We start from the raw sequence: 12,067 nt of genomic DNA, 5'->3' as shown, positions 1-12,067 counted from the left end.
GAAGAATGCATTCAATGCAAAGTTTTTCATCTTTCTGGGGCGGATGTAGAGTGCAATGATTAACTGTTGGAAATGGCCACGTGAATCTTCTAATGTATTCATCTTCAAAAATTATGATTGAGGAAAAAATTTGGACTGGAGCAGGTTAGGATTCTAGTTAATGCTGGATATTCTGTAGTGCTGAAACAAATTTTATGAAATGAAAATGGCATTTAACTTTACAGGCTATTTTAAGCATAGAAAAAGGGGAATCAGAATCAGATTTATTATCACTGATATATGATGTGAAGTTTGTTGTTTTGCAGCAGCAGTACAGTGAATAGACATAAAAGTATATAAATTACAAAAATAATGTAGGAAAAAGGAATAATGAGGTTGTGTTCATGGATCATTCAGAAATCTGATGGTGGAGGGAAAGAAGCTGTTCCTGAATTATTGAGTGTGGGTCTTCAGACTCCTGTACCACCTCCCCAAAGGTAGTTACGAATAGAGGGTATGTCACGGATGGTGAAGGTAAGGATGCCACCTTCTTGATGCACCATGTCCTCTGGTGGGGAGGGTTGTGCCCATGATGGAGCTGGCTATAACTGGGCCCAGCATAAACTAAACCTGAATCTCTGGCTTTTTGGAAAAGTTATTCCTCTTGTATCTTTTACTTCACCTTCCAGTCTTGATTATTTATCCAAATCTTTCTGCTGTTGTTTCAAAACTATCATCTTCCTAGGAGTGATCAGATTAAAGGGAAAAACTAATTTTAAAACTTGAAATAAGGATTAATAAAACATTTCATTGACATGATACTCTAATCATTATTTATTGTTTCAGAAATTCTTTATTAGTAGGTAAATTAGGGCATTGTTTAAATGCAAGTCATTACATTTCATGTCATTTTTCAGTCTGAGTGACAGAGGGATGAAAGTTGACTTAATCTATTAAGAAAATCACACTCAATATAAAGACAGAGTCACCTGGAAGGAACAGTAGAAAAATCACATGAAATATGGAGTCACCTAGTTCATAGTTAGTATTTAAGAATCTCTGTTACAATCATGGAAATACCCAGAAAGACTTTGTCCATTATTAGCATTTTTATGTAACAATTGATCCAAGAGAATATTGATAGATCCCGCAGATTTTTGATTGGCTAGACTCTAATTCTAACGAGGCTCACATCAATAAACATCATTGCATAAACTGTATAAAATAATTTGCTCTGAAGAAATCTTGAATATCATAACATTTGAAATATTGGATAGATAAACTGAAGAGTTAAGTCTGAATTTCCTTTAGCTGTTCTTGAGAAGCAATTGGAAAAGAAAACAGGAAGAAACTTTGGCCCCCCTGGAACTAAGAGATTAGTCTATTTTATTGATGACATGAACATGCCTGAAGTGGATAAGTATGGAACTGTAGCGCCTCACACATTAATCAGACAACACTTGGATCATGGACACTGGTAAGTAATCTGCTTAGTTACCATTAAGCTTCAAATATTGGCATCATTTTACCACCATTATTAAAAGTCTTGTGCATAAAGCTTTCTGCTTTGTCATTTCTTGTGTCACTCTTTTTGAGTCATAGCTTTTTATAATATTTAAAAATTTGGAGATCCCATTCTCCATGTGAAAGGGGATTGTAACTTCCCTTATGTTTGACAAACAGTTTTCAAACAAGCCAATCTTTGTATGCTCAAAGCTGCTGAGTTTCTGGGAAAAACTGCTTTGATTTGGGAGGAAGCCAATGGATGCGAAGGAATACTGGTTGTTAAAGTTGACTAACCCTCCAGTTAAAGCCTCTGTCTTCTGGGTTTCCATCCAGAAGTTAAAGGTCCTTCTATTTATCAATGAATCCTTCTACAAATTATACCAGTTACACCAGTACACATAATTGTGAATATAATCTGAGTTATTGAAAAATGACATTTAATATTTTAATGGGAACGTTAATATAAATTATTTTCTCTTTAATTAATGTGCATATTTCTCATTAGGTATGATAAGATCAAGTTGACATTGAAGGATATTCATAATTGCCAATATGTTGCTTGTATGAATCCCACAGCAGGTAGCTTTACAATTGATTCTCGGCTTCAGGTAATTTGTTATGGATGGTTTGCTCTGAAATATGACATGTTTTGTTATTTGACATTGGTCCACATTTCCTCCCTTTTTTTAATATATCTTTATTAGTCACGTGTACATCGAAACACACAGTGAAATGCATCTGTTTTGCGTAGTGTTCTGGGGGCAGCCCGCAAGTGTTGCCACACTTCTGGCGCCAACATAGCATGCCCACAACTTCCTAACCCATACATATTTGGAATGTGGGAGGAAACCGGAGCACCCGGAGGAAACCCACGCAGACACGGGAGAACGTACATACTCCTTATAGACGGTGGCTGGAATTGAACCTGTGTCCCTGGCGCTGTAATAGCGTTATGCTAACCGCGGCACTACCGTGCCTGCCCTCACAGAATACCTCACAGAAAATATGACAATAAATCAGCAGCGATATAGTAATCATCAGAGTTTTTTGTACAAAATCTTACACTGTGAATTAATGATCTCTTGAATTTCCCTCATCCCTGAGACACAAACAAAATTCATCTTGCAATCCACCAAAGTAACCAGATTTATGTCAGCTAAGTTTAATTTTTTACCTAATCAGGCAATTGCAAAGTAAAATAGCTCTCATCAGCTGGGTTGATAGAGCATTTGATTATCTGATACTAAACAACAGAAATTTATCCTCTTCATTTATACTTTTATTTCCTTGGAATCTCTCCTCTGCAAAGCATCTGCTATAAGGGTTTATAAATTTTAATTTCTATCATTCTTCAAAGTCAAGGTGAAAATATTCAGTCATAAATGCAATTTGACAGGAGCATATTTAAGAAAAAGTAATTACGACAAATGACAAAACACAGGTGAGTGTGAAAATGACAGTAACAGTAAATAATCAACAGTAGTGAAGAACAGAACAGGCCACATGATCCTTTAGTCACAATGGGTATTTATTATAAAATAATTCTATTTAATAAACCTTACAAAAAATTAAACAGGTTTGATAATAACTCTAAATGGACATTTTGTTTTCAATTTCAATTTATGGCTTTCATCTGCTCAAATCGCATTTAAAGATATCATTTTCAGCTATCCTAATACATGTGTGTTATATTTTATCAATGTTACCAGCACATGGAATTTATCGGAAATTCATGAGGTAAGCAGCAAGGGAAGGGGATCTCTACTTTTGCAACTTTTCATATTACAACAGCATCTTTATAAAGGAAATAAAAGACTGTCAATGCAGTTTTAATGTACAGAACATTTTGAAGTACAATATTGAATAGGTTTCAACTGAAATATATAAACATACAAATTTGGAGCAGTAGTAGGCTGCTTGGTCATTGAATCCACTCTGCCACTTAATGAGGTCATGGCTGATCTGATCATAACCTGAATTGTGCTTCTTGTCCACCTGCTGTAACCTTTCATCCCTTGCTTACCTTAATTATTTACCCGTGCCTATTCAAAGTCTCTGTTACTAACCTTTTGAGGAAGAGAGTTTCAAAGACATATAGCCCTCTGAGGGGGGGAAAAAAAATCTCATCCCTGTCTTAATTGGGCAGCCCCACATATTTAAACAGTAACCCCTAATTCTAGATTTTCCCACAAGAGGAAACATCCTCTCTATATTTACTATGTCCTCAGGAACCTTTATGTTTAAGTCAAGTCCCCTATCACTCTTCTAAACTCCAGTGGAAACAAGTCTGGTCTGTTCAACTTTTTTTCTTATGATAACATGCCCATTCCAGATATTTGCTAAATGGTTTTTGCAGTTCTCTGCTAAATGGCTTTTGCATGAGGGGTCTGCAAATTAAGTCTAAGAATATTTCCCTTCTGGCCCTCAGTTTTGTTATCAATCATGATGTTATCAATTTTGTTATTAATTCATATTTGCTTATAAATTACTACTGCATTTTAATTTGCCTGTGGTATAGATATAAAATTTGTCTCCATTTAATATGAAACTGATTTTGCCATTTCAAGATTTTACTATCTGAGATTAGTTATTATGTTGTTGCACATATAATTATGTTTTTTATATCTTATTATTTCAGCGCCATTTTTGTGTCTTCGCTGTGAGTTTCCCAGGACAAGATGCACTTCACTCCATATACAGTGCTATCCTCCATCAACACTTAATGAATCGGAATTTTCCATCACCCGTGATAAAGTTCCATTCACAGCTGGTCACCGCAGCCCTTGGTAAACGCATAAGGATACAAAATAAACTCTTGGCTTTCCTATGTCTATTTCTTTTCTAATAATCAAATCAATATTTGTTTATAAATTACCAGAGCTCTGAGCTTTCTGGTTTTGTTTTGTATTTTTGTCTGCAACAATCTTCTTTTAAAGTGTGCATTCATTCTGTTTAATGTGGATTTACTGGACTGAAAATTTGATTGTACAGCACTGTTTAACACTGTATAGCAGGAGGTGAGAGCTTGAAAGTAGGCTTCCTTGTCAGAGAACAAGGTCCACAGCTGGAGTACTCTGTGCTATTTTGGTGTCCCTACCAAAGCAAGAATATACTTGCTGTAGAGGTGGCACATGTAAATCCACAAAGTTTATTCCCAGTATAAGGAAGTTTATGTATGAGGAAAGATTGAGTAAGATTGGCCTTTAGAGTGAGAGGGGTCTTCATTGTGGCACAACTATTAGTACTGCTACCTCATACCTTCAGTGACTTGAGTTCAATCCCAACTTTAGATACTGTCACTGTAGAGTTTGCACATTCTCCCTGTGACCATGTGGTTTGCCCCGGGTGCTCTGGCTTCCTCCCTCATCCCAAAGACCACCATAAACTCCACTATATATGTGCCAGCCATCTATGCCATACCTGTGTATACTGATCCCATTACCCTGCAGTTGGAAGTAGACTTCTATGCCATGGTGTTTCAAGTGCTTATCTAAATACTCAACTGTTGTGAGAGAACCTGCCTCCATCATCCCTTCATGCAGTGAGGTCTAGGTTTCATCCACCCTCTGGATGAAAAAAAATTCTTCAAATCTCTTCTAAATTTCCTAACCCTTTTGCCTTCTGGTCAGAGACACTTTGGTAAGGGGAAATGTTCCTCTCTACCTATAGTGGCTATACACCTCATAATTTGATACATCTCAGTTAGATATATTAGGTCACTCCTCAGTCTTCTCTGCTCCAAAGAAAACCATCACAGCCTGTCCAGTTTCTCCTCATAGCTGAACCACTCCATCCCAGGTTTCATCCAGGTCTATTACCTCTTTTCTGACAGTGTGGTGACTAGAACTGTATACAGTGCTCTAGTTGATATGTCTTTGCATCTTCTTACAATCACAGTTCTTACAATTACAATATATTGTGTTCCACAGTCAATTACTGAACTTTTCAGGCTTTGAGTATCCCAGTCCCCCACTAATATACTAGGATGCCAGGGGATGAAAGAGTACCCATGGCATCAAGGTTTGCTGTGGCTCAGTGACAGTAAATATGCCATGACATAGTTCCAAGGTTTAGGAGCATCATTCTAATACACTCATCCATGCTTGTCATAAACCTCTGGCACAAAATGTAAAGACAGAAGAATGTGCAGGGACGTGATGGAGCAGATTATAGATGGACTTTCTCCAGCTTCTGAGCCATGTCCTCCCCTATCTCTAAATGAAAATTTTAAAAAATCAGTTTCTCTTTCCACAGATGCTGCTGACCTGCTGACTGTTTCCAGAATTTTCTGTTTTCATGCCTCTCCCACCTCCCACACTATCTCACCATCTGATCCTTCCTTGCAGAACATGCTCCAATGAGAATAGAAAATCTCAACCACAATATTGCAAGGTCCTCATAATTTGGTTTTATGTTGTCTAGCAAGAAGCTAGGGAGTGTAACATGAAAAAACAATTTCTCCCATCTCACCTAACTCGTAATCCCAATACTTATTCATTCTGAAGAAACCTTCCTTTTCCCCTACTATTCCCTAAGGTTTAGTTCTCTGCTGCTGCTTACCACTGTTTTTGATTGAACTCTTAATGCTATTATTCTACGGAATTAATAATACTGGCACAATTGTCAAATCAATAGGATCTTTTTAATGTTTTAATAGTGACATTGTGATATTTTAAGGCTTTTTAAAAACTTTGTTTATTATTGACAGCTTTGCACCAGAAAATAACATCATTTTACCTGCCAACTGCCATAAAATTTCATTATATCTTCAATCTGAGAGACCTTTCTAATATATTCCAGGTATAGTATTACATTTTATCCCTTTGAATGTATTATCACATGCAGCTGTTTTTACTTCTGTAATTCTTTGGATTACTATTTTTTCTTCATGCATACATATGTTGAGTTTGTAATTATACATAAAATAGTCAACTGTCTAGGAGTCCCAAGGTCATCTGCTTTGGTATAAGTCGATATCTTGATTTAGATTAAGTTAATTTTGATAGGTTGTTTTTCCCTCGTTTTTTTTCATGTGACCTCATACAAAATCTACCATGGAACAAAGAAAAAATATTGCAATGTTACATCGTAACACTTATATTCTATGCCCTGTCCAGTGAAGGGAAACATGCCATATGCTTTCTTCACCATCCTATCTGCCTATTTTGCCATTTTCAGGGAACTGTGGACTTGTATCCCAAGGTCTTTCTGTTCATTAACTCTCCTTGGGGCCCTACAATCTACTGTACATGTCCTAACCTCAATTAACTACCCAACTTGCATCATTTTGCTCTTGCCAGGATTAAATTCCATCTGCTATTGCTCCGTCCATCCCTCCAGCTGATCTATATCCTTTCAGTAGCCTTAGCCAGTCTTCTTCGCTATCTACAACACCACCAAACTTACTAATCATACCTTTTGTATTCAATCAAAGTCTTCAATATATATCACAAACATCAAAGGTTCCAGCACCAATCCTTGCGGTAGACCACTGGTCACAGACTTCCAATCAAAAGAGTATCCCTCCACCACCAACCTCTGCTCCTATCACCAAGCCAATTTTAGATCCAATTTGCAAGCTTGCCTTGGATCCCATATTCTCTAACCTTTTGAATGAGGCCACCATGCGGAACCTTTTCAAAGGTCTTAAGGTACATGGAGACAACATCTATCTGAGCTCATCAATCTTCTTAGCTACCTCTTCAAAATACTCAAATTAATGTCACAGGATTTTCCACAGATATGCTGACTATCACTAATCAGTCCCTGACTTTCCAAGTGTAAATAAATCCTATCCCTTTTCCCTACTACTGATGTAATGTCCACCAGCCTGGCTTATCTCTGCCGACCTTCTTCAATATAGGAACAACGATAGCTATCATCCAGTCTCCGGTACCTCGCCTGTGGCTAATGAAGATGCAAAAATCTCCATCTGGGCCCCAGCAATTTCATCTCTTGCATCTCATAGCAAACCTGCGATAGAACACATCAGGTCCTGGGATTGATCCACCTTTATACACTCCAAGGTATCTAACATCTCCTTAATACTAACATGTTTCAGGATATCAACATTGCTACCCTGAGCTTACTATCTTCCAAGTCCTTATGCTTAGTGAATACAATTGAGAAATATTCATTTAGGGCCTTGCTCATATCCCCTGACTCCACACATAGATTACCCCTTTGCTCAACCACATTTCTGTAATTGCAATAACGTTGTAATTCTACATGCTAATCCTAGAGCTCATCAGAATCACCTGTAAGGTCCCTTGAATTAAATTAAATGCCGTTTAGCCTACCAGTGCTCCCATGCTCCTTAACATGCCTCTGCCCATTGGACATGCTTGATTTATTCTCTACATTTGACTGGGTCTCTCCATCTGCTGCACTGCTACTTTGCATCCCAACCCCTACTAGATTAGTTTAAACCCTCCTCATTTACATCAGCAAACCTCCCTGTTCAGGTGCAACCTGCCTTTCATATATATGTCCCACCTGCCCCAGAAGTGATCCCAATGTTCCAAGTCTCTCAAGCTCTTCCCCTGCACTAACTCTTTAGCCACACATTCATCTAACCTGTCTTCCTATTTTAACACTCACTAGCATGTAGCACAGGAAGTAATCCTGAATGTCCTGCCTTTAAACTTATGCCTAACTCCATAAATTCATATTGCAGCACCTCATCCCTCTTTCTACCTATGCAATTACTACTAACATGTACTATGACCTCTAGCTGTTCACCTTTACCTTTTAGAATAACTTCAGTAACTGCTCTGAGATATCCTTGATCTTGGCACCAGGGAGGCAACATACCATTCTTGGAGGCTCACATGTGGCCACCTGTCTGTTCCCCTCACCATTCAATATATGTTTAAAAAAACATTCATTACAAAAAGGAAATTTTAGTCAAAGCATATTATCCACACTTGAGAGGAACCCATTTTAAATAACTTGAAATAACTTTTTAAATATTTTATGAACACAATTGTAGAAACCTATAATAGTGATGAATTCTATATGCATCTGTAGCCAATTTGTTAGTGCCTGTTTCTAGTGCAATTAGAATGATTAGCATGGAAGGGCCATTTGCCCTTCGTTCCTGGACTTGTCCTCTGAAAGAGACATCTGAATTTCTCTGACTGCCGTACTCTATCCCCAAAAAGCCTGCAACTTTTTTCACTTATAGTATTTATTCAACTCCTTTTTGAAAATTATGCTTGAATTTTCTTCCACAATTTTTTCACACAGTACATACCAAATCATTACATATTCTCTAGAATTCCATTTCCTTTCTTGCCACTCGGACTCTTTTAATTACCTGATATCAGCATCTTCTGATTACCAGCTCTTTTATAACAATTTCTTATTTGTTCAATCAAAACCTTCATTATTTTGTATAGTGCATTAAATTTTGCTTTAACCTTTGCTCCAAAGAGAATAACCCCACAACCTAAGGGTTTAATTGATGGTATTATTTTAGCAAATTTTCTTTACATCTTTTCTAACGCCTTGGTATTGTTCCTAAGCTGTAGTTCCCTGAATTGTCCACAATACTCCTCCACAAGAATGACCAGTATTTTGTATTAATGAACTTACTTTGTTCCATCAATTGAACATCTGTAAGTGTCACAGATTGGCTAATAATGGTGAGAGCACCATATGGGAAATAAGTAGTTGTTGACCAACTAAACTTAATTCATTGGCTGACTTTGACCTTGGCTATAAGTATGCTTGATGTGATTATAGTTACATAATCTTATTTTATTATTTCAAGATCTGGGTGCCACTGGCAAGGCCAGCATTTATTGTCCATGCCTAATTGCCCATGAGAAGTGGTGATGAGCCATCATCTTGAATTGCTGAGCCATTCTGGCGAAGGTACCCTCACTGTGCTTTTGGGTAGGAATTTGCAGGGTTTAGATCCAGCAATTGACAAAGGAGCAGAAATATATTTTCAAATAGGGATGGTATGCAACTTGGAGTCATCGAGAGATATATAAAGAGCTACAGCATGGAAACTGGTCCTTAAGCCCATCAGGTCTATGCTGACCTTCAAGTACCCATTTTTGCACTAATCCTACCCTAACCCATTTTATTCTCCCCACATTCCCACTTGCAAGGAAACTTGGAGATGTTGGTGTTCCCATGCATCTGCTGTCCTTATCCTTCAGGGCAGGCACGGTAGTATAGCAGTTAGGGTAACACTTTACAGTGCCAGCGACCCGGGTTCAAATCCGGCTGCTGTCTGTAAGGAGTTTGTATATTCTCCCCATGTCTGCGTGGGTTTCGTCCAGGTGCTCTGGTTTCCTCCCACATTCCAAAGATGTACAGGTTAGGAAGTTGTGGGCATGCTATGTTGCCACCGGAAGCGTGGCGACTTTTGCAGGCTGCCCTCAGAACACTCTACACAAAGTATGTATTTCACTGTGTGTTTCGATAAACATGTGACTAATAAAGATATCTTGGTAGTACAGATTGTAGATTTGAGAGGTGCTATTATAGTGGTCTGGGTTACACACTGCAGCCACCGTGCTTTGGTGATGGAGGGAATGAATATTTTGCATAATTGATGGGGCACCAATCAAGGAGGCTACTTTGTTTTGGGTGGTGACGAACTTCCTAAAGGTTGTTAGCACTGCATTGTTCAGTTCAGAGTAATTAGGAATGGGCAACCAATGCTTGCATTTTCAGTGACATTCACATCCCAATAGAATTTGTCTCCTCTTTTCTCAAACTTTCACTTACCATTTCTTTCCCTTTTGTTCCTCTACTTTCTTTTGCTTACTTGCACCTCTTTGACTGAACTGAATTGCGTAACTTTAGTCAATTAGATATTAACTTTAAAGTGACGTTATAAGAGCACCTGATATAAACAACATTTATAAATCTTGGTAAACAATGCCTTGATATGTGAAATGTTTGAAAGGAATTATGTAATGGCTATTGATAGGCTCTGGACCTTTAATTATATGAGGATCAATAATAGAGTCAGCAAAGATATTGCTTGTATCAAAGCTGTGTTGATGTTGTCTGTGTATCTGCTCAAATGAGTTTATCTTACCCTACAATATAAAATTGGTTCATTTCTACAATATAAGGGCATAACAGTTATGACATGGCACCTTAACTGAACTTGAGCTGCAGTGTCATTTGTAGCAACTTAATAAATGACTGCTTGCTGCTAATTTCCCTATGTGAAAACAGAAAAAGATCAGTGGAGCTAGAGACAAGGACTGCCCCATTTTTCTCTGCCCCTAGTTTCTTAACAATTCCTGCAATCCAGTTACATTGTGGGTAACTGGATAGCTAACATCAAAGTTTTCAAAGATTTATCACATAGCCTACATTGAGTGTCAGGTTTCCTTTGGGCAAATTTGACCCAATATTTCCAAAGGAAGTAAGGATTCCTGTCAGTCCCTGGATATTCTGAAGATAGAGATCACTCAATTCAACAGCAGGACTATATTACATTTTTTAAAAAACTTTTGGCAAGCAGATTGAGTTCCCAACAGTTCTGAGAAATCTATGGAGGTTGCACCCAACACCAGACTTCACAAGTAGTCTGCGCAGTTGGCATATCATCTGCATTCGGCTATGCAGAAGTTCAGAATTTTTAGTTCCATAACTCTAAATAAGTTCTGTATTCCTGTGCAAATCCCTTGATTCTGTACTCTGATAACTTCGAGATTTGTATTTTAGTGTTCTTTCATATATGGTGTGCGTTTTGTGACGCTATCTCCCATTGGATTTCAATATGTTTCCAGTCATCTTCATAAACATTGACTGGAACTGTTAAAACTCAACATGTATATCTTTTCAAAGTAATTTCTATGATAAACAATAGATCTATCGTGAGTTACAACTACATTTGCGTTCACATCTGTATTAGTATATTGTTTTTTTAGTTAAACTTTTTTTGAATTACAGGGTTTTCTGTTTGCAACAACAGAATGTGCAAAAACTAATCATGACTTAGTTCGACTTCTGTTACATGAAACCTCCCGAGTTTATGGTGATAAATTAGTTGATGAAAATGACAAACAAAACTTTCCGAGACATCAGCTGCACATGCTTAAAACGTGCTTTGCGGTAATTATTTGTCTACATTTTTGAAATTATCATCAGGTAAACAGGCAATAATTTCAGGAAATGCAGGAAGGAGTTCATCTTAACTATTTATTTCAATGTTGGATGAAAAAAGCTGCATAAATCATAGAACTGTTAAAGCACAGAAAGGAACCACTGGACCCATTTAATCTATGTTGGCTCCTAGTAGAGGAATCCTGTCAGTCTCATCTTCATGCTGTTTCTATGTAGCCCTTCAAATTATTCTTTCACAAACACCTATCTGATTTCATTCTGAAGATAGTGATTGTTTCTGTTTTCACCAACCTTAAAGACAGTGGATTGCTAAGTACTCTCTGAATAAATGAGTTTTACCTCTCATTCCCCCTCATATCAGTTGCTCAACATCTTTAATCTGAGTCCTCCATTTCTTGAACCATCCACTAATCAGAACAGCATCCCTCTTACATTAAGTTAAACACTATCTAAATTAAACACTATCTTGTAACTCTTAATT

At 37.5% G+C, this 12,067-nt stretch overlaps 1 protein-coding gene across 1 annotated transcript in view; it reads left to right on the top strand.

The window, feature by feature from the left end:
* The window catches only part of LOC127580014 (dynein axonemal heavy chain 17-like), a 251,034-nt gene that overhangs the window by 164,228 nt on the left and 74,739 nt on the right, over positions 1 to 12,067 (top strand). The window contains 5 exon segments of the mRNA XM_052033141.1: positions 1,291 to 1,456; positions 1,991 to 2,093; positions 4,124 to 4,271; positions 6,194 to 6,285; positions 11,413 to 11,574. Of these exon segments, the coding sequence (XP_051889101.1) occupies positions 1,291 to 1,456; positions 1,991 to 2,093; positions 4,124 to 4,271; positions 6,194 to 6,285; positions 11,413 to 11,574 (671 nt within the window).

This window comes from Pristis pectinata, chromosome 18 (genome assembly GCF_009764475.1).
Source record: "Pristis pectinata isolate sPriPec2 chromosome 18, sPriPec2.1.pri, whole genome shotgun sequence".
Classification (NCBI taxonomy): Eukaryota; Metazoa; Chordata; class Chondrichthyes; order Rhinopristiformes; family Pristidae; genus Pristis; species Pristis pectinata.
This window is presented reverse-complemented; position numbering and strand designations above follow the sequence as displayed.